Consider the following 21,787-nt stretch of genomic DNA (forward strand, 5'->3'; position numbering starts at 1 on the left):
CATTCGTCCCACCTTCTTCTCCACGATTGGTCAATTGGGCAGAGTCGCCTCCAAATCCTCTGATTGACAGCACAGCCACAATCAACTGGAACCAAATACCTCCAGAAAAACACACTCGGGCGAAATACTCGCATATTTGTCCCATTTCGATTTTAGGAAAGTAATACTTAAACGTAGCCTTTCACACATTACATTTAGAAAATACTATTCAACACACGATGTGGTCACAAATGGTTTAATTAGCTCAGGTGTCCAACCACTAGTGTTTGTGTGTGTGCGTGTGTGTGTGTGTGCATATGAAATCAGTAATGGTTGTATAAAAACATTTGCATCCACTCATGGGTTGAAAGACACCTTTGTAAGTATTAACGACAATTCCTGGCCACAAAAAGGTCACCAGCAGCAGTTCACTAAGCAAATACTGGATATTTACTGGGTGGGTGAAAGACGTTTTCAGCCTAAATGATGCTGCGTTTACCTTCTCCTCTGTTCTCATCCTGTTTCATTACTGGCATGCATCAAGCGTGAGCTAACACGTAAGGAGATTCCTGAAACTATCCATTGCATAATTAGCAAGTGGAAAAGATCCCAGGGAAGGAAACTCGGGCAGCGGTCCTAACCTCATGTCATCAGTACAAGAGAATGTGTGCCGTATTTTTTGTGACTTTTTTGGGCCAGGAAGTAAATAAGGATAGAAGAACTTTACCGCCAAGAATTAGACTGTATAAAATGGGTTTAAAAATGTTAAAATGAGTTGTAAGTACAATTTGGGATAAAAACAACCAATATACAAGATTCTTACAACAGTATCACATTTCAAATGTTTTGCTCAGTTGATGTCAGGTTATTCCACACGGAACATGGGTGGAAGAAAAAAAAATGTCCAAAGTACAGAACATGACATAAATGATATGATACAAATTCAACACTGATGCATAATCAAGTTAATGAGTCTCTGAGAAAAAATGTTGTACCATTTCCAATTCTCCTGCCATTGAATGAAAGCATATCCGTGTCTAACTTCACGTAATTCTGTATGGAAGGCCCCAGTTCAACACGTGAAAATAAATAGCTGCTTGGACCAAGGTGGCTGGAAGCATTTGTCAATATGAGGCCGAATGACGAGAGATTTCCATGACAGGGCTGGCCTGCTGCCTGGAAGACCAGAAGAAGCAAAGATGTGACAGATGGGATGAAGGCAGAGCAGAGGTCACAAAAAGAAGTGATGATGCTGGGGAGAGATGCTATGAGACCCGGATCATCTGAGCCACCGTCTCGTCGGCGGCGGCTTGCACAGCTTCCTGCTGTTGCTGTGGGAGAAAAAGGATTGATAAAAATAGAAATGGGCTGATGGATAAAACACTGATTTCATCACTGATCTTACCTGGGCCAGTGCCAAGGCCATTTCTTCCTTTTCCTTGGGTGAAAAGAAACGGCCACCGTCTCCTCGCTTGCGCTGCATGGCATGGCGGTGGCGAGATTCGTGAAGGTATTTCTGAAACATAGAATAGCGGTGAGAGAAGCACCGGTGACCATTACGTCACTCTTGACCGTCACTCATGACCGTCACTCTTGACCGTCACTCTTGACCGTCACTCTTGACCGTCACTCTTGACCGTCACTCTTGACCGTCACTCTTGACCGTCACTCTTGACCGTCACTCTTGACCGTCACTCTTGACCGTCACTCTTGACCGTCACTCTTGACCGTCACTCTTGACCGTCACTCTTGACCGTCACTCTTGACCGTCACTCTTGACCGTCACTCTTGACCGTCACTCATGACCGTCACTCATGACCGTCACTCATGACCGTCACTCTTGACCGTCACTCTTGACCGTCACTCTTGACCGTCACTCTTGACCGTCACTCTTGACCGTCACTCATGACCGTCACTCATGACCGTCACTCATGACCGTCACTCATGACCGTCACTCATGACCGTCACTCATGACCGTCACTCATGACCGTCACTCATGACCGTCACTCATGACCGTCACTCATGACCGTCACTCATGACCGTCACTCATGACCGTCACTCATGACCGTCACTCATGACCGTCACTCTTGACCGTCACTCTTGACCGTCACTCATGACCGTCACTCATGACCGTCACTCATGACCGTCACTCATGACCGTCACTCATGACCGTCACTCATGACCGTCACTCATGACCGTCACTCATGACCGTCACTCATGACCGTCACTCATGACCAAGCTCTGCTGATTGTTCATAGTCTGGCATGATGACGAATGAACTTCACTTACCCTCCTTTCTTTGGGGATCTTGCCCTCAGCCTCCAGTTTGGCTCGGGCCTGTCTTCGCTTCAGGATACGATGGTACTGCTTGGCGTTTACATACAAGGGCTCTTCTTCAAGCATCTCAGCTCCTGGTAGAGGGATACGCTGCATTGTGGGAACTCCACCGCCTCCAGGCACCATCTGATTTGAAACCCAGACCAATACTACATCGTCATTAGTTCCAATGCCAGGGAAGGCAGCAGTCGTGTGCACTGACTGATAAGCAGTCAGCAGTATTATTAGTGAAAGACCGTAAACACTCCCGACCTCCACAGGTTGAAACGGCCATAAACGTGTGAATGGAAGCTAGCAGGGTTAGCTTCTGTGCTAGTGTGTGCCATCGATGACGATGTGTATTTGAGCTTGTATTTTACGGCTTTAATGCAAGGAAGGTTTAACAGCTCCTAAGTGAAAAAATGTGAGAAGTAGATTTTTGATGCTCTGTGAGCACACCCACGCCTCCTGAGTGATTAAGTGAGGAAAAATGTAACAAGATGTTGGGTACCTCTGCACCGGGTCTTACCATGACCATTCCACCTGCATTGACCATGTTGCCAGAGACGGGCAGGGTGACGGTCACAGTGCCTTGGCTATTGGTCGTGTTAGTGTTGGCACCTCCTGCCTGTACGATCTGAGCACCTGCCAAGCTAGCTGCCGGAATTGTGATCATTCCTGACAAGTACAGATCTTCATTAACAGGACAGCTCAACAGCATTGTGTTATGAAGGCACGCTCAAATGGAGGACAGGTGGAGTTTACCCTGCTGCAGGACGGTACCATCTGCATTGACAGGCTGGTAGACGATGGTCTGTCCATCAGCCGTCTGTGCAACCTGCTGGCCCTGCACACTGATCTGCTGACCCTGCAAGACCACAGGTCAAAAAAAAGAGCAAGTCATTTTAGACTTTAAAGGGTGTTGGCTCATATTTAATACCTGGTTCTGTCCGGCTGTGATGGCTGCCTGGGGTTGCTGGATGATGATCTGCTGGGGCTGACCCTGCTGGCCTTGGAGCTGGAGGGTCTGACCACCTTGCAATTGGATCTGACCTGGCTGCACCAGCTGAATCTACACAATGGCACACAGACGGAATTCCAATCAAGTAAACAACTCCCTTTTTGCCAAATGCACACACATCCAATCGTGTGTTTACAACCGTGGCCTGGAATATCGACAAGCATACATCGTGATCACAAATCATCTACAGAGTGAGCTTCATGCCTCACCTGTTGTAGTCCCTGAGCTCCAGACACAGGAACCTGCATAATGGTTTGACCCTGACCCCCTGACATGGCTTGCACCATGATGGGTTGTCCGGATGACGTGATGAGTTGCCCACCGCTGACCTGGACCATCAGAGGTTGCCCTTGAACCTACAGAGAAGGACAACTGTCACAGCAGCACGGCAAGTGGAAGGCCAGCTTTCGACGAGAGCATAACAAAGATGCGGAATAAATGAGGGACGATGATTATTTGCAACATTTTTTCCGGAGAATAAATGCTTCTCCTCTTCTGATCACCTGCTTGCATCTAAGAAATGAAATATAAAACACCTTGGCTTGTAATAAAAAAGACACCAAATGGGATTTAAAAGGGGACCTATGATGCTTTTCCCCCTTTTCTGACTTACAACTGTAGTACCAATGTAGTATTAGGCGTGGTAAACCTGCCCCTTTGTGATGTCACAGAGGGGCTGACTTCGTTATATGGTTCACAGTTAGGAGGCACTTTGGGTGGGCATGCATGGAGGCGGGCCGTATGTGGAATAAATGAAAACAGAGCGTTTTGGCAGGAAGTACAAATCTAGGGAAATCCAGCTGGAATAGGTGCAGATTCTGGAAGATCTAAAGAGTTTTCTGTGCGGGTTATTGTGTGTAGCTGCTCTATAGGAGACCACAACTCAGTACAAAGGGTGGAAAAATGAGCATAATTAGGTCCCCTTTCATGGTTAGCCGGTCTTTTTATGAACAAGCATAATGGCTATCATAAACATTCACTTCTTTTTAGGGGTGTCAGGAGATTAAAAGACGACATTTGTCATTTAGAAAAAGGGCAGTTGTGTGATGAATGAATGAACCACACAATAAATGAAAATGAAGTCAGTAATTTTGCCAGCTGCATGCATATCTGTTTTCCTCTTTCTGGCCTCTAGACAGGCAGGAAGAAGGACCCTTGGGTGCGTTTGCTCTATGAAGTCTTGAATGAAGTGAACCCTGTCAGCCATACCTTCCCATCGTCTCTGGGAGGTTGGCACGGAAGACCGGAGACAAGGTTAAATTAATGGCTGTGTATTATTCATTAAAGTCCAAAAAAAAGACACTGCAGATTGCACTAAAGTTATGCACATTTGAAGTACCATCACGGGACAAACTCCCACAGGATGACAAGAAGTCATTATCTAGAACAGAAACGATGACCAGCCTGCGTTGGTGATGAGAAAGTCAGGTTTAAATGTTACCTGGATATATTATGCCTATCCACCACTTCAGTGTTTACAGAAATGTATGCCCCATGTGCTTAAAGAAGTAAAGGGGTCAGTCTTTCATACATACGCATGATTGCTCTCTTTTGAGTAATATTCCTTGATCAAGGTTAAGACTGTCCATGCCGAGTCAGCAGCATGCACTTCAGACGATGTAAAACATGCTGGGGGCAAGAGCATGAGGCAAACAGCACACAGACGGTACATAAAAATAAAACAAATTCAGCACTGGTTGTAGCATGCAAAAAATGCATATTGGCTAGGGCTGGGCGATATGGACCAAAACTAATATCCCCATATATTTAGCTAGAATAGCCATATACCATACACCTTGATATTCTTTACATAAACTGAATTTAGACAAACGTCAAAGCCAAATTTGTGTGTATATGTAAACAATCTTATACAAAAGTAGTGGTTGAAATGAAATAGTATATTCTTTTTTAATAAATATAGAAAAACGTTAATATGATGTTCAATCTTCAGTGCAACCATGCTGCACTCACGCTAGTCTCTCTGCAGCAGTGTTAGCGGCGTTAGCGCTTCCATGTCATGTTCCCCACGACGACGGACGGTAAACATGCTTGATAGCGTCTTTACACAGAAACATTTATACCGTCCTTTTCGCTGTTGACTCCCGCTATGCAGCCTCTCCTCCTCCATGTCTCATAGGATATCCCCCCATCATGTTGCGTAGAGAGGGGTGCTCAAAGCTAACAGCTGCTCCCAAGTGTAAACAATGGAGCAAGCGGCCAGCTACAAAAGGTAACAAGATGAACATCCATAGGTGCACACTTGCTAGAGGGGTCGCTATGGCACAAAAACAATAAGGAAGTAATAAAAAAAGCACTATTAAACAAACACTGAAAATGCTGCAGGGGACAAAAAGCTGCCATAACTAGCTTGCACTCAGGCGGCGCTATCTTGAAATATCAAATCCAGGCTATATCCATATGAACCATAAGCTTGTTTTTGATATTGTGTTTAAAATGGATATGAATATTTGGCAACATGGATATATCGCCCAGCCCTAATACTGGCTGACAACAAGGTCATGACACCACCACAGGGCGGCAAATACACCACTACCTGGAGTGTCTGCACCTGCTGGCCTGAGGCCGTCACCACTGGTGATTCTGTTTGCAGCTGCACAGCCGTCACTGTGCCCTGAGTCTGCAGGTAACAGGTAAGGCAGGATCATGAAATCTCACAGAAATAGCACTGATTTGTCATGTTTGGGCACCTGAGAGCTTCAAAGAAGAAGGATGAATTGTCAAGTACTATTAACACAGGTTGTAGTGTGAGTATTCATGTGTAAAAGAGTTAACCTGAGCTCACCTGCTGTTGGATCTGTCCATTGGCTGTTTGTACTACTATCTGCTCTCCTGTAGCAGTGGTGGCAGCGGTGTACTGCTCCATAGCTGCTTATCCAATGCTTTGCTGTGGGGCATACATTTAGCAAAATAGGTATTTAGGTATAACCAGAAGGTTAGCCTAGCAACATTTCTGACATTCCCATTCTGCCGGTGCTAGGTTCGGCGATGGGCCAAAAATGGCAGCAACACACCAACCAAGCGGCAGGATACGTCTGTGTTCATCCATTTCAACTTGCCCTGCCCTCAACCACGGACAGTGTGTGATGGTGCTCGCTGGTTTGGTTGAAATTGTGCAAAAAAGGTGGCCCGACTGGATACAATGTATAGACGTATAGCGGTGTCTTATGGAAGCAGTGTTGAATAGAAGCTCATGCTATGGAAATGTATTAGGGCTGCAATGACTACTTGAATAATTGGACTACCTTGACCCATCGCTAACGTCACCAACGTACTTACATCACCCACTCAGACAACGACGAAAGAAGCAGAGGTTTGAAGACGCGCGAGAATGCAGAATGTCAAAACAACAGAAAATAATGCATCTGATGTAACCCGGCACAGATGAGTCGCATCATCTCCTCCTGAATGAGAGAAGAGAAACTTAACATAGCACAAATCAGTGAGCTTGAGGTTAATGTCCCTGATAGCGTTCATAGAGTGGTAACTAAGTGGTAACAACTTAGGACTACTGCCAACGTGATTCCATGCGGGGTTTCGTTCAGCGGCAGGGAGAGAGACCATTGCTCGCCTCGCCAACAAGCCCCACCCTGACTGGGGGTGGCCAAAGTGCGGCCCAGGGGCCATCGGTGGACTATGGCTCATTTGTCATTGCATAGCTGCAGAAATTCAATAACATTTAAACAACAGCAAACATGGTAAAAACAGAGCAAAAGGATGCCATGCAATGTTGATGGCAGCCACCAATAATAACACAAAGGTTGGTAAAGCCAAAGCTTAAAAAAAGCTTATTTTTTTATTTCAAAAAATTCTACTAAGTAAATCCATGATAAATATAAAAGATCTTAAATATTACTATACATGTATGCCTCGCTGAGTTGAGTGTAATGTGTTCAACTAGAGGTGTTTTCATTTGGCACGGCAAAAAGCCGTGTGGAGAATATTTGCTGTAGTTCTTGTACAATGTATTTTTTGTATTGTATTTCTTGAATTCTTAAACAGAATCGATTTAAAACCCCGCAAGTATTGAGATATTTTGACAACGGGGTTGATTGAGAGCAGGATGACTGCACGGCGCTTAAGCTAAATAAAATGCAAGCCAGTCGCACCAGTTAAGGTGCCCCGTTGGGGAGAAATGCGGATGAATTTCCCCCGATAATGTACTGGTTGCGTCCAGTAGTCTGTGGTACTTCGTTGGAAGCCGCCGAAGGTTGCTAAATGTTAGCCTTGTCGGTATTCTCTTTGTTTGAGCTTCAACACGCTAGCTAAGCATGCTAGCTAGACGTTAGCTGGGCGACGAGAAGCTGTTCCTCCGCACGACCGGCAACGCTAACTAGTCTCCGGGTCAAGCGTGGGTAAACAGCGGCGGTCAAAACTGTGTCATTTGATTTTGTGCACTTAGCGGGGTTAGTAATTTGGTTGGTCCGCAGCAAACCAATCCGTGCTGACAACTACCAACGCCTTCAATTGGGTCTGCCTTACCGTGTAGTCGCTGTCCGGTTCCCCTCTGATTGGCTCCAGTGCAGCTCGCTAAAGCCCAATCAACAAAGTGAGCGAACAAAATGGCGCAAATGAAACAACTGCGCTCGGGGGGAGGTGCTCAGCGACTCCTTGACACATGACGAGCATACATTGGCTGTGTCTGCATCCTCAAAGTGCGCAATTGTAGGCTGCATGACGTCATAGTGCCGCGCGAAGGCTCATCCAAATGCGGCCTACAAATGTGTCCTCCTTCTGCATTGGGAAGAAGTCTGCATTCCCGCCAACCTTCGTGGTACGTCAGTACATCATATCCCAGCATTCTTTGCGCGCATCCGCCCAGGGTTAGATATCTTATATATACGTATATATATGTTCATCTGTAAGAAAAGCTGGACTTGATGGATCTCAGAAGGGGAGGGGTTGTCCCCACTCCTGTCCAGAAGGTGGCGCTACCGCACAGCAGAAAGCTGCCTGCCAGCCGCCAGAAAGAGAAGAAGAACACCGTGTTGCCTTTACGGGACGCAACCAGAGTGTTAATGGTGTCGCTTACAGCTCCACTCGGCCTCCTAACATTTTAAGAGTCATCTTGAGAAGTCCGCCGTCACTCGGGCCGTAATCATGGCCGGACGGCTCCCCGTGACCGCCGTGCTGGCCACGCTTGGGGCTCGAACAGTAGCACCGCCGTCGGCATGCGGTCGCAAGGTTCCCCTCATCTTCGGCCGATTTAGCAGCGGAGGTGCCAGCAAGGGACGGATGGAGAAGGATGCTGTGCGCAAACAGTTCCACCGAGAAGAAGATGAAGGCTTCATGATGGAGGACGTGGGGGACCAGCTGGAGACATTGCTGGCGTGAGTGTTCTCAAAACATCTGATGCGTCTACAAGTGTGGTTTCATTCCTTATGGTTGCTCAGACAGAGGAAGAAGACTCGAAAGACTATCAAGTACCACATGATCAAGAGGAAGATGATGCCTTCAGGGGCTCCGGAGAGGAAGCTGACCTGGCTAGCAATTGAGCAGATAAGGTGAAGAGTTGAGGAGTTTTGACCCCCACCCCCACCCCCACCCCCAGTTAAACGGGTTCAGTGTCGTTCCAGATATCTCGGACAGGAGCAGCCAGGCGAGTGGTCGGTCCAGCGTCTGGCTGAAGGCTTCTCCGTCTCCCCCGATGTGATTGTCAGAGTGCTGAAGAGCAGGTTCAGCCCAGACCCAGACAGGAAAACCCAGCAGGATGCTCGGGTTGTGTTGCCTTCAGGGTCCGGGGGAGAGAAGAGCGGAACGAAGAGGCACGGAGGCCGCTCAGCAGCCGCGCTCCCCCCAGGAGATCCAAACAATGGTCTGGTTCCTGTGGCTGCCCATACGCTACGTGGAGACACGAGCCCGGACTCCAAGTCCTTGGCTGTAGCTTCTTCAGCTGACGCAGGTCCGACTGCTGGCTGGACGTCTGGAAAGACCAAAGACCCCCCAGGTAGGACGCCGGCCGGAGACGACACTCGGTCCAACAAGAACAACCCGGCAGAGGAGGACGGGTGCTGGCGTGGTCGGGTGCTGTCCGAGGAAGAGATGGAGCAGTGGAAGACGGACAAGCCTCCGCCTGTGGTGCAAGTTGGGAAGGATTTCTTCGATGGCGAGGGCGGTTTCTTGTACAGAATATGAACACTTGTAGGGGGCGTGGGGTCTTGTGATGACAACATTTTCTTGAGTCGTGGCAAATAAACACCTGCTTTGAACATAAATAGTGTCCTGTACGCAACTCCGGATTGGATTGGGTTGGGTTGGATTAGATGAGATGAGATTGTCGGATGAGCCAACGGGACAAGTTGGGATCGTACGGATGAATGGAAAGCAAGGAGTCTAGAGTGAAGACGGGAACGGGGTGTTCGTGCTCCATTTTGGCCACCCCAATAAAACGTCTGCGGCGCCACCAGTGATGGCATAAATTCAGCAGGTTCATCTGGGTTGGAATATTGCAAAGATCCGTTGCCTGCATGTCCGAACCGCATTTGAAATGATCGCATTTGCTGTGTACCCTACAACCAAAACTAATTGGATTTATTGAAGACGGTAAGATTTAGCTCAAATATCATCAACCAAGTGCTACAAAATAAATGTCAGTTTAAATATCAAATATAATAAATTCATTCACATTCGATTTTTTACAAGAAAAAGGCAGGAGCCACAAGCAGAGAAACAGGATCATTTATTGATAAATCCAAGGAAAAGCAGCAGACGGGAAGATGGAAGCCTGCATACTGTATTTACAACACGTAAGCACGTGATGCGTCACATTGTAAGAAAAAGATAGCATGACTTGGAATGTCATGGAATACCAGCGCTCCGCCCTCCATCTTTTCATCTTTCCATGAGCCTTTTACCAAAGTACCACAATGCTCTCATTCTGAGGCGTGGACACCAACTGGGGGGCTACGTGCAGTTCAATGCAAGTTTATATGAACCGTACTCGTCTCCCCCCTGGTGAGGGGGGGCACGCATACCGCCGCAGCACGTTTACTGCACCCTTTGCTAATCCCAAATAGAATTGGCATGACAAACATGGGACAAACAAACTGGGGGCCAAAACCTAAGAGAGTTTTGTTATTGACGTAGTACTTTCTACATCCTACAATATTGACATTGTCATGTCATTCTTCCTGTGTTTCTGAGACATTTGAAAGTGATGCTATGAAAGTACAGATGTATCCGCTACGACTTGCGCCGTGCAGATTCTAAAGCTTTAGTACAAACCAGATGAAATCATTACAGACGACTACGAGTGCTGAGATGACGACGGTACGACAGCCACATACTTTGACAGCCACCACATAGCTTTTAGCAGGTGAAGTTCAGATGTTTCTGTGGAGGCTTCATTTATCCGTCAGGGCAGCTGGCAAGGTTGCAGATATTAAAGATGTCTTTTACGTGTATCTAAACGTTTAGACACCAGGCTGCTTTTGAAAGCCAAAGCAACAAACAAAGGAACGAGCCACAGACTAGCAGGCCCAAAAGAGTCCCATCCTGGCCACTGGGGGCAGGAAGACAAAGTAGCTGTCTGTTGTAGTGATTGGGGAGAGATTGGGGAGGGTCGTTACCCATCAGTCGCCTGCCAAGCCGACATACAGACAGAGTGCAGAGAAAGGACGAGTATTTTTAGGAACGCTTGCCAAGTTGTAGCCGAGGCAGGGCGGTGATGCTTTGGTCAGGAGTTAGTTTCTCTTGGCCTGACTCAGGTCTTGCATCCATGTAATAATAAATAAACGTCAGCAATTTACAACCAAACATATCGTACGCCCAGGGAGTCGGCATACATTCATTGTGCTTCCAGAAGACGGCAGAGCGACACAGGCCGTCCGTGTGCTAGCTGAGGTCAAAGATCATACGTGATGACAGGAAGTGGCTGGAGACAGGCTGCCGTCAGCAGCTAGGCTAGCTTGCTGCTGAGTGGATTAACAGGCTCTACCTGCTATTCCAACAAGTCCTGGCAGAGAATGGAAATAAAAACATTTAGCCAAAAACAGATGACAAAGATCCTCCTGTCATGTCATGACCACAGTCGCACCTTCAGGTCCTGCCTAAGCAGATGTTTGGCGGTAAGAATTGCATCTCATCTGACCAGTTGACATTGTGATGGATCCTGTCTGTGGCCAGCCCTCATAAACTATTTACCTGCACGTCTCCGCTTGGCAAACACAGCAGCAGCTAACGCTTAGCTCATACGATATCAGGTGGCCAACGATGATCCTCAATCCCTGGGCTAGCATGGCTAATTACAGTATGTAAGAAACAAAGAACAACCTTTAAGATGGGCCATTTCAGGCCCCAGCTCCTTTGCTTTTCCTCCCGGCACTGGGCATATTGGACATATTGTAGAAATGTATTATTATTAGATATTACACTGGGCATATTGGGCATATTGTAGAAATGTATTATTATTAGATATTACACTGGGCATATTGTAGAAATGTATTATTATTAGATATTACACTGGGCATATTGGGCATATTGTAGAAATGTATTATTATTAGATATTACACTGGGCATATTGTAGAAATGTATTATTATTAGATATTACACTGGGCATATTGGGCATATTGTAGAAATGTATTATTATTAGATATTACACTGGGCATATTGGGCATATTGTAGAAATGTATTATTATTAGATATTACACTGGGCATATTGTAGAAATGTATTATTATTAGATATTACACTGGGCATATTGTAGAAATGTATTATTATTAGATATTACACTGGGCATATTGGGCATATTGTAGAAATGTATTATTATTAGATATTACACTGGGCATATTGGGCATATTGTAGAAATGTATTATTATTAGATATTACACTAATTTGTCAGCTACAAGGCCAAAGTAAGATCTCGATGTTCTTCACATAGATCAGCATCTATTGACCTCGGTTGGTTGGAACGTCTCCAACATGCCAAATGTATCAACGTGGTCCTCTGCATCCGGGAATCGATGTAAACGTTAGCCTACCTCATCAGAGTCGTCGTGGAAGTCCACCTTTCCATTTGGGGCGTGGTCGCTGTCCAGTGGCTCATCCATGACCTCGGCCGTGTTGTCCTCCACATGTTGCTGCAGCACCGAGTACCTGTGGACCAAGAACCTGGAGGCAAATGTTCAAATGCTGTTAGCTTGCTCCAAACAACTTCAGGAACAACCCCCCCCCCTTTCTAAAAGGCCTTGTTTGCCCAGGGGGCGCTAGCTTTCCAATGTAGCGCCACCCCCACTAACGCACAGGTTACGCTCCTTGTCAGCTAATGATGGGAATGGGAAATGAAAAGTCCAGGGTGTACTCCACCTCGCACCCCAAGTCAGCCGGGATAGGCTCCAGCATACGCGGCATAGAAAATGGATGGATGGATAATGACAATGGTTTATTTGGTCTGACAAAATGTCATAATAATATTAGTTTATTAATATTAATATTAGTTATAATATTAATATTAGACAATCAACATTTCAAAGTGCACCAGCATTGCTTATTAATCCACGTTCTATGCCGCTTTGCACGCTCTCTGCACGCTGGAGGGATTATGTCTCACAGCTGGCCTGGGAACGCCTTGGTGTCCTCCCGGTGGAGCTGGAGGAGGTGGCCGGGGACCAGGAAGTCTGGGCTTCCCTACTGAGACTGCTGCCCCCGCGACCCGGACCCGGATAAGCGGAGGAAAATGGATGGATGGATGGATGGATGGATGGGTTAACCAACCAAACTATCCAGCAAAGGGTAACCAAAACAACCTACAGTAACTACAGCATGCGCTGGTGGAGAGGAAAGGCATCTAACCTGCCACCGCAGACGTATTTCTTGACGAAGACAACTCCAGCGACAGCGCTCAGTAGCATGATGATGACAACTGTTGTCACAATGGCTCCAGATCTGGAGGAGTGGCCTTCTCTCTGTAAAAACCATATATGAGGTAGGGAATTGAATCCCAAAAGGTCACGACGGACGCAGGCGGCGGTGCTGACCTGGAGATCATGGCCCAGCAGGTCACTCACACACCTCTTACTGAGGTCAATCTCTTTCCGTTCAGGAGTCTGTCCTCCCTCACACTTGTCTCCGGGGATCCTCCTGTAGCTGGGACACGGAAAAGCATGTGTGACGTCAGGATCATGTGGTGCCATCAGAAGAGAAGAAGCGCTGATTGGGTAAGCAATGCAGTCTGTTGTACTTGCATTTATTTGTCATTTGTTACATTTATTATTTCAGATTGAAAAGTCTTGTGTTCTGGTAGCCCTTGGTAGCCCTTGGTAGCCCTTGGTAGCCCTTGGTAGCCCTTGTTGCTTGTTCATTTCACGTTCCTCTGCTTTGAAATGTATTTATGAAAACCTATCAGCATAACCTGACCCCGACGCGGTCCAACGTCCGGGGGGCTAAAATATGAAGATTACCCATGAGTCAGCAGTTGCTCCTCCTTGCCATGCAGACAGAACTCCAGCACTTTGCCTTTCAGATCTGGCTCTTCCAGGCACTCGGAGCTGTTCTCCTTGCGGTAATATCCAAAGTCACTGCAGTCAGCCACGTGGCATCAGGAAGGTGAAGACAGAAGATGAGGAGAAGATGAGGACTTTGATGGATTTGTGAGAGAGGTTGTCACCTGGTAGAATCAAGTTCAACTAAACTTTGCTTCTGTTGCCTTTTTTTGTTTGTTTTCACATGCGCCTTGTCGGCGCTATACTGAGCTATTAGCTTGTTGCTCCGTGGAGGACAGCTGGGATTGATCAAGTCTCAAGATCAAGACTTGCATGCCGATATCAATATTGGCAGGAAAACAGATGGAGAGATGATCCCACACCAGATTGCTCTGATACTACCGGTCAGCGGTTATTCTAATGATGGTAAAATAAACGTGCAGACATCTATCAAATGATGTTTCAAGTCATACCACAGGAAGTCATCCAGTGTGCACGGGCAAGGAGTTGGTTGAGTGGTGATGGTATAATCTCGGCCATTCCAGCAAACGGAGTCCTTCCTGAGACGCAGATATTTTTCTTTATAGCCCAGCATGCAGCCATCCTTGGGGTTGCTGATGTCATCAGAGTGGGCCAACCACTGAACATAATCACGGTCCACGCCTGATCAAAAAGACTTTGCTTCATTATAATGCTAGATCATAAACGGGCAGCATTGGAAATGGAATTACACCCACTCACAGTCTCTGGTGAGGAGATCCCTGAAGTCAATGGTGATGGAGATCCAGTATTGGCTGAGCAGGCTGTCTCTGTACCCCCAGATGCTGACATTCATAGAGCGGGCCCCTGGCTCTGATGCAAGCCCTGTAAAGTAGATGGGCTCCTGGGTGAAGGTGTATGGATGCCAGCACTGCCCTTCGTCGGTGGAAAACCTGGAAGATCAGCAGAGGGTGTCCAGGTTGAGAACTGAGGCAAACTAATGGATTGCAGAGCGCCTCGCTGGGTGACCAATGACAACTGGTAGGGGCCAGGCTTCACAATCTACTGCTCAACTCCAAAGACACATTTGGGAAAAGGGACCTTTCAGGATTCATTCATTTTCAGGATTTTGGGATGGGGGAGAACATGCAAACTCCACACAGAGGGTGGAATTGCAAATTTGTATTTAAAATACATGTGCGGCGTAGCTTGGTGTCTATGTAGCGCTCACATGAGCCTGAGCCTGAGCCTGATAAGGGGCATAGAAAGTGGAAGCATGCCGACTTTAACGTAAGAAAAGGCAGTAAAACGCTCTTGTACCAAGTAAAAAGGACCAGGACAAATGATAGGTTCCAACTAAAGGCCCGCTCCTCCATCGACTACCTACTTGACTTTGTCTATCGGTTCATTGGGATTGTGCTCCACAGCCACCAGCAGGCCCCCCGAGTCCAGAATAGCATAATGATGGGGTCCGTCGAGAGCTTGTATCCAGGTGTAGCCTCCATCATCAGACACGTATACATCAGGGTTCATCACTGATATCGAACCACCGACGCTTCCTGAAAAGATGCACAAAATGATCAGATATCAACATGTTCCATGTTCCTTCCTCGTTACTGCAATATTATTCGTATTACCAGCGAGGAACTCAAACAACACGTTCGATGTTCCTTCCTTGTTACTTTAGCCCGATATTATTCATATTGTTAGCCAGGAACTCAAACAGCATGTTCGATGTTCCTTCCTTGTTACTTTAGCCCGATATTATTCATATTATTAGCCAGGAACTCAAACAGCACGTTCGATGTTCCTTCCTTGTTACTTTAGCCCGATATTATTCATTTTATTAGCCAGGAACTCACACGTTCGATGTTCCTTCCTGTTCCTTGCACAGTAGCTAAAACCATAAACATATGGAGATGTTTCATAATTACCGTGAGCTAATATGAGGCCCACGGCGTTCGGTTCACTCAGTGGCGGCATGGGGACATTGAGCCTCATGGCAATGCTGTAGGCAGCATGGATATGGAGATTGCACTGTCAAAACAAACAATGTTAGAGCCTACATTCAAGCTAACGATTCTTCCTTGTTCCTTTGCTCGCCTCTTCTGGGTCTTTAGCTGTAGCATCACACTTGCTGTTTGCAGGTTTCTGAATAGGAGACCACTCCCCTCCTTGGTCGTAGGACACCACGGACTGCACAGAGTTATCTGGAACGACACAACAGCCTTTCCAGCACGTGCACGCTCGGCCAACGCTCCTCCTATGGAACCATCATGCACGCACTACGCAAATATGGATTCAAATCATGACAAAACATATGAAAACGTAGAAATGAAACAATTATTACTGACTATTACTGACATCTTTAGTAGATGATTACAGGAGTATCAGACAGGAATATTTCGGTCAGACAGGAGAGACAAACTAAGATATCACACGGCAGCTAATGAAACATTGGGCCCACACCCTGCCCCCGACACGAGGCTCTCAGGTGACATGGCTATAGGGAGCTGTGGTCAGGCCTTCATGCAAGCACGGGTACCTTCAGCCAAGACGCTGGTGATGAAAACTCCTCGCAGGGAGGTGACGTTAGTGAAGTCGGTGTCACCTCCTGTGGTGGTGTAAAGGTGGCGTTCTAATGACCTGGAGTAAACGGTGCCTCTGTCATCGGACACGTAAATGGTGCCGCAGCCAGTATCTGGGAGGGAAAAGACAAATGGGATCGTGATAAGGAAGCCAAGAATTCCTTGTAGCGTCTACATTGGGAAAAGTACTGCAGGAAGGTAGAAGCATAGCAGCCACGTGCGGCCTGGGAAGCCCTAGTGGTTAGTGCGCAGACCTCCCAGCTAGGAGACTCGAGTTCAATTCCACCCTCGGCCATCTCTGTGTGGAGTTTGCATGTTCTCCCCGTGCATGCGTGGCTTTTCTCCGGGTACTCCGGTTTCCTCCCACATTCCAAAAACATGCTAGGTTAATTGGCCACTCCAAATTGTCCATAGGTATTATGTATTTATTGATTGTATTGTTATTCCATTACTGATCTCTACCATTGGGTGTACGCAGACATCTGGCATCCCTAGCGCTCATGCCAAATCCAGGCCGGTTAGTCAGTGCCGTCGGTGTACTTGTCAAGATAAATCACAAGAGGAGCCTTCACAAGCATACATAATCAATAACTAGAAAATGACCTGACCTAATGGAACCGAATAAGACCACACAGACATCGGAAGCAGTATAAAAAGGGAGCCTCAGTGTCCATGTGCTGCTGTATGGACTGACCTCCTGGATCATCCACATGCATGAAGACCATTTCATCACTTGCTGCAAGGATGGAATAGAACTGCTCGTGACCAACGGCGGGCAGTTGAGCCATATTCCAAGTTTCTCCCTGGTCCACTGACACGTGGATCCTCCTCTCAGTGCCCTGCAGAGGAACAAAAAAACGAGTCAAACAGTAAGTAGCGTCATTTTAGCAGACCTGATTTCTTTCTTGCACATGCCAAGTATCGACTGTTTTCCTTTGAAGGTACTTTAGACTCACCTTGCCCGTCATTACAGAAGCAAAGAGGAAACGCCCGCCCAGGCCGAAGGAGTAGATTTTTGTGGCGACAGTTGTGATGCTTTTCCCAAAATCAGTTGTTCTCCTAAGCTCCAGCACTCCCCGATCATCTCAATAACACAAAAGGGCAAATTAGGAATGGAGATTTTGTGCTGCAATGCAATGGTAACATTAACAGTGGTTGTTGGTAACTCAAGATGGAAAGGATGAAACACTTACTACAGGATCCATTGCGATTGGTTGAAAAGAAGATGGTATTTTTCCTCTCCCTGGAATTATAGTCACATGATGGAGTATTTCAGAGAGGAGGGTTCATTATGCAAGCTTCAAAATGTGCTGCTCGAATACAAGATACGCAACATACAAAAACAAAGGTGAACCTACACAGGAATGGCCGGCCTACCAAAATGACCCCAACAGCGCAGCGACGACGCATCTAAGAGTTGGCCACAAAAGTCGGCCTAACTCGCCTCAGTTAAGGTCAGAGTTCATGACGCCACCAGTAGCAAGAAACCGGACAAAAACAAGCTGCATGGAAGACTTCCAGGACCAAAAGCAAACATGCTGATGACCCCCAAAGGCCTCTGGGAAAATACCCTGGTCTGATGAGACAAAATCTGAATGTTTTATTTCAGAAGGCGCATTAAAATGCCTACCTGGCAACCAAGTCCAAGACACACACCTGTCCAGGTTACTCAGGAGGTACACAAGGAAGTTCCTTGTAACCAACACGCCTGCTGTAAAGTCTGCCAAGCAGGTTTACTGTGGAGGTGCAGCAATAAAAGTCCCAGCAGAATCGTTGTCAACGTGTTTGCCTTTGTCTGTGCCAGTATTAGTGTACTAGAGTGTACTGGAGTGGAAATACCACGTACGACGTACGACATACATAAAGAGTCCACAGTAATCAGCTCCATGAAGTGGACCCATGTTGGTAACGTTTACCGTCATAGCTGACTTCCAGCAAACGAAGCCAATATGCTGGTTTTACCACAACAGGAACAACATGCTGGCATCCACAAGTCACCTTTTCTATTTCTAGTCTTCTCACATGATTTACTAAAGCCTGAATGGAAAACAGGTTTATCCGCCTCTGCTGGGCGCCTGCCTTCTGACGCCAGATGCAGCCGACTGCCCTCCCCAGGAGAGGAGATAAAATACCAGCGTGCACAACGGCCGTTTCCAGCACGCCGTAAACGCTCGCTCGCCACAGGTCACGGTCGTCACGCATCATCCGGAGTCCGACACAGGGCTGTACACGACCAACGTTCCTCCTGCACTGAAAGTGCTACATCGTGTCCGGTGAGACACTTTTGAGGCCAGTTTTGCAGGGTCCAAACTTCTATCACTGTCACAAAGACAGGAAGTCCCCCACGCGGCAGACATGCTTGTTCTGGATGTTGCAGCGGGGGCGGAGCTGGTCGGCATTTTAAAGCATGTATCGGCCGATATCAATACCATCCTTTTTCACTGATATCGGCCGATACGATCGGAGCATCCCTACTTCTCTCTCTTGTGCAAAGAAAATACTATATTTCATTGGAAGAATGCCCGAGGGAATACGGATGAACACGCAGGCGTATTAGCTGAGTGCGTCTTTCCGGTCTCTCACCATTTCACCAGACACACCATGTCATGGATCTTTTTCCAGTTAGAGCCAAAATCTTCAGTCAGCCACAGCTCATCCTGAGGAAAAGATGGTAATTGGTTCAACAGGTCAGAGTTCAGCCAGTTGCATCACACAGTTCCTTTCACGTAGAACAGCGCTGACCAGCATGGCAGTCTTAATGGCTGCACCCATGTCAACACTTGGATAATAATTGACAGCTTTGCAGCAATGAAAAACTCAAGTGGAAGGCCCTTGAGCCCAGTGTTGGATTTTGAAAGAGGCTAAGGAAGCAATGCCAAAGGATTGAACTACTAGCTGTAATCGATAGCTGTTGTTTAGCCAAGACACCAAAGAAATGAGTTAGCCTATTGCAGATAAAACATTACTCTACAGATACTTTGGAAAAGCCCCAAACGGGGTTCCAGCCCAAGGGGATGTTGCTCGCACACGCTAGTGCTGAGTATTGACACCGAGACCCATTGGGACATGTGGTCAGAATACAAGCTGCACACTGACTACTCTAAAGTGCAGCCATATCTCATTGATTCATTCAGTACTGTCCCTTGAGACGATATACTCCAGGAGTGGTGAAATGTCACCATTGCACTGACGTTGGACAAATCAGAGCTAGTCGGACGTTGTTTTGAGGCGATGACATCAGTCAGAATTGAAATATCAGTATTTGTCAACCAAACCAATGTTTGAGCTAAGAAACACAATATTTGTATTTAGAATATTATCATCATACACCTTCATTCCCAACTTACCTTGTAGCTAAGTCCCAGCAGCACGTTGGAATTCTCGGGATTGTAGGTGATGGCTCTGAGGAGGTTGAAGGGCAGTTCTTGGTGGGTGAAAGTCTTCCCAAAGTCGTTAGAGACAAATATCCGTGACCTGTGACCCCCAGACACCTCGCCTGTCAAGATCACCTACAAGGACAAAACCCAGACTGATGAAAGCGATGAGAGGTTCCTACCAAGGTTTCTGGAAGGCTGACAACTTCTCTTACTTTCCCAGAATTCTCAGGGCCAATAGCAATGCCAAACTCCGACCTGATGAAGGTGTTGTTGATGAGGTCCGTGACATCCAAGAAGGTCTTGCCATAGTCCTCACTGGCATACGTGAAGCTGCAGTCACATCTCATGCAAATTCCAGGCCTCATGGTTTGACTTACCTCCTGTAGAGTTTTGACTGTCCAAGTCTTATCATGAAGAAGGGAACCTGAAACGTCGTTAAAGCCAGCATGACCTGCGGAAACAAAGATTCACGTTGACCATGCAGTAATTATTCTGAAAGTCGAAAGCTGGTGTAAGTGACACGAGTGAGGAACACTGACCCCGGTCCCATCTCCAAGCCAGGCCAGTGACACGGATCCACTGAGGTCTTTGAAGGTATACTAAACATACACAGAACAGGGTGTCATTTAGGAGACAAAGACTTCAGACTCCAGATCAGCCTTTGATATTGACAGCTACAAAATACTCCTCAACTCAAAACTAATAACTGCCACACTGCCAGTCACAAGGTGTCCTCCTTGTGACCATTTTCAGGAGCAGATAGGAGCACATGGAACATAGCAGCATATTGTCATGTCTTACTGTATTGGCAAAAAGGTCAAAGTGCAGAACGGCTCTGTATACCAAAGTTATGGTTCAGCGGACAGCTGCATTCCCGAAGGCAACATGTTGGTGATGTGGAGTGTGGAAGAGCTCATATTGTGCTAATGACCAAATAATAATATGTAATACACACACGTCCCGCATGAACTTGGGAAGTGTAATAGAATGCTGAAAACAGACACGTCAAGGTGACAGCTACACTTGGTACACTTGGTACACCTGGTACACTTGGTACACTTGGTACACCTGGTACACCTGGTACACCTGGTACACTTGGTACACCTGGTACACCTGGTACACCTGGTACACTTGGTACACTTGGTACACCTGGTACACTTGGTACACTTGGTACACTTGGTACACCTGGTACACTTGGTACACTTGGTACACCTGGTACACCTGGTACACCTGGTACACCTGGTACACCTGGTACACTTGGTACACTTGGTACACCTGGTACACTTGGTACACTTGGTACACCTGGTACACCTGGTACACCTGGTACACCTGGTACACTTGGTAACGGTCGCAGCGGTGACTTACATGGTGGGTGTTGTTGTCCAACTTGGATCCATATCCTTGGAGAGCGTCACAGGAGGCATCCCCGGAGGCATCCCCGGAGGCGCTCCGCCGGCTTGCGGCGTGGAGGTGCGAAGAAGCCGGCAGAGACCGCTTAGTGATTTTGGCAGCTCGGTTTGAATGCCGAGCAAAAGCTGCCTGTCCGGACGGTTTGGATCTCAAAGGGAAATCTGACCCGGCTGTCAGAGTTAAGAAGCATAAGAGCAAGCTGCCAAAGATGCCAAAGATGCCAGGCTGCGAAGGTCCCATGGCCGCCGCGGACGTCACTGGACAATGGAAGTAGTCAATGTAAAACAGAAACAAAAAGTCTTTGTTTATTCAAGTCAGTTGAAGGTCGCTTCGATCGAAAACTGTCCTGCTGACAACGTTAATTTCAGCGTTTGAAAACATGAAGAGACCTCAAAACCCAGGACTGCCTCCCCGCGCAGCGGTGAAATAATGTCGAAAATATTTCGGAAAATATCAAATTCACGATGGGAGCTCCACGCCAATTAGCAGGGTTGTCAACACCTAGCCAGCCCGATACACTGTACCAGCAGGCAAATTGTGCCTTTGTGGCTATGGCACCAAGCACCCACAAGCAATAATCCGATTGGCTGAATTTACCTGTGGGTCCACCTACTCTTGAATTTGATTGGTTAGATTTTGGACGGGTGGCGCCGCTACAGTAGTAAAACCTGCTGTCTGGCGAC

At 47.0% G+C, this 21,787-nt stretch overlaps 3 protein-coding genes across 9 annotated transcripts; 1 reads left to right on the top strand and 2 right to left on the bottom strand.

Moving 5' to 3' along the window:
* Positions 1-226: 226 nt before the first annotated feature.
* Positions 227-8,038, bottom strand: nfyal (nuclear transcription factor Y, alpha, like). 6 transcript variants are annotated; one of them, XM_078798203.1, is made up of 10 exons: positions 7,817-8,038; positions 6,120-6,221; positions 5,871-5,954; positions 3,526-3,672; positions 3,236-3,367; positions 3,061-3,163; positions 2,807-2,973; positions 2,269-2,442; positions 1,385-1,495; positions 227-1,310 (listed from the first exon to the last, which is right to left on the bottom strand). In XM_078798203.1, the coding sequence occupies exons 2-10, from the start codon at positions 6,198-6,200 to the stop codon at positions 1,245-1,247; spliced, it is 1,065 nt and encodes a 354-aa protein (XP_078654329.1). In that variant the 5' UTR covers positions 6,201-6,221; positions 7,817-8,038; the 3' UTR covers positions 227-1,244. The 6 variants fall into 6 exon arrangements, with proteins under 6 accessions (XP_078654329.1, XP_057941494.1, XP_057941496.1 ...); XM_058085511.2 differs by having other exon boundaries at positions 5,868-5,954; XM_058085513.2 differs by having other exon boundaries at positions 2,825-2,973; positions 7,817-8,026.
* Positions 7,995-9,549, top strand: ngrn (neugrin, neurite outgrowth associated). Its single transcript, XM_058085519.2, has 3 exons — positions 7,995-8,664; positions 8,728-8,838; positions 8,911-9,549. The coding sequence occupies exons 1-3, from the start codon at positions 8,435-8,437 to the stop codon at positions 9,467-9,469; spliced, it is 900 nt and encodes a 299-aa protein (XP_057941502.2). The 5' UTR covers positions 7,995-8,434; the 3' UTR covers positions 9,470-9,549.
* A 447-nt stretch (positions 9,550-9,996) lies between these two features.
* sort1b (sortilin 1b) lies at positions 9,997-21,682 on the bottom strand. Of its 2 annotated transcripts, none has more exons than XM_078798202.1 (20): positions 21,060-21,682; positions 20,234-20,293; positions 20,072-20,145; positions 19,907-20,009; positions 19,665-19,826; positions 18,901-18,974; positions 17,514-17,560; positions 17,274-17,401; positions 17,012-17,156; positions 16,275-16,430; positions 15,833-15,939; positions 15,664-15,766; positions 15,117-15,288; positions 14,492-14,682; positions 14,224-14,413; positions 13,730-13,846; positions 13,307-13,415; positions 13,122-13,234; positions 12,311-12,440; positions 9,997-11,288 (listed from the first exon to the last, which is right to left on the bottom strand). In XM_078798202.1, the coding sequence occupies exons 1-20, from the start codon at positions 21,342-21,344 to the stop codon at positions 11,274-11,276; spliced, it is 2,481 nt and encodes an 826-aa protein (XP_078654328.1). In that variant the 5' UTR covers positions 21,345-21,682; the 3' UTR covers positions 9,997-11,273. The 2 variants fall into 2 exon arrangements, with proteins under 2 accessions (XP_078654328.1, XP_057940423.2); XM_058084440.2 differs by having other exon boundaries at positions 17,511-17,560; positions 21,060-21,679.
* Between the last annotated feature and the right edge of the window lie 105 nt (positions 21,683-21,787).

This window comes from Doryrhamphus excisus, linkage group LG17 (assembly GCF_037039965.1).
Source record: "Doryrhamphus excisus strain RoL-2023G ecotype Guam linkage group LG17, RoL_Dexc_Guam_v1.1, whole genome shotgun sequence".
Taxonomy (NCBI): domain Eukaryota; kingdom Metazoa; phylum Chordata; class Actinopteri; order Syngnathiformes; family Syngnathidae; genus Doryrhamphus; species Doryrhamphus excisus.

Bases quoted from the DNA above. Each gene is read 5' to 3' on its own strand.
- nfyal (XM_058085511.2), bottom strand. From the start codon at position 6,200: ATGGAGCAGTACACCGCTGCCACCACTGCTACAGGAGAGCAGATAGTA. The intron at 5,955-6,119 runs GTGAGCTCAGGT...TGTTACCTGCAG, and splicing joins ATGGACAGATCCAACAGCAG to ACTCAGGGCACAGTGACGGC. The intron at 3,673-5,867 runs GTGGTGTATTTG...CCTTCTCTGTAG, and splicing joins AGGTGCAGACACTCCAGGTA to GTTCAAGGGCAACCTCTGAT.
- ngrn (XM_058085519.2), top strand. From the start codon at position 8,435: ATGGCCGGACGGCTCCCCGTGACCGCCGTGCTGGCCACGCTTGGGGCT. The intron at 8,665-8,727 runs GTGAGTGTTCTC...ATGGTTGCTCAG, and splicing joins CAGCTGGAGACATTGCTGGC to ACAGAGGAAGAAGACTCGAA. The intron at 8,839-8,910 runs GTGAAGAGTTGA...GTGTCGTTCCAG, and splicing joins CTAGCAATTGAGCAGATAAG to ATATCTCGGACAGGAGCAGC.
- sort1b (XM_058084440.2), bottom strand. From the start codon at position 21,344: ATGGGACCTTCGCAGCCTGGCATCTTTGGCATCTTTGGCAGCTTGCTC. The intron at 19,827-19,906 runs GTAAGAGAAGTT...TTGTCCTTGTAG, and splicing joins GCCCTGAGAATTCTGGGAAA to GTGATCTTGACAGGCGAGGT. The intron at 15,289-15,663 runs GTAATTATGAAA...GCATCTTTTCAG, and splicing joins GGGCCTCATATTAGCTCACG to GAAGCGTCGGTGGTTCGATA.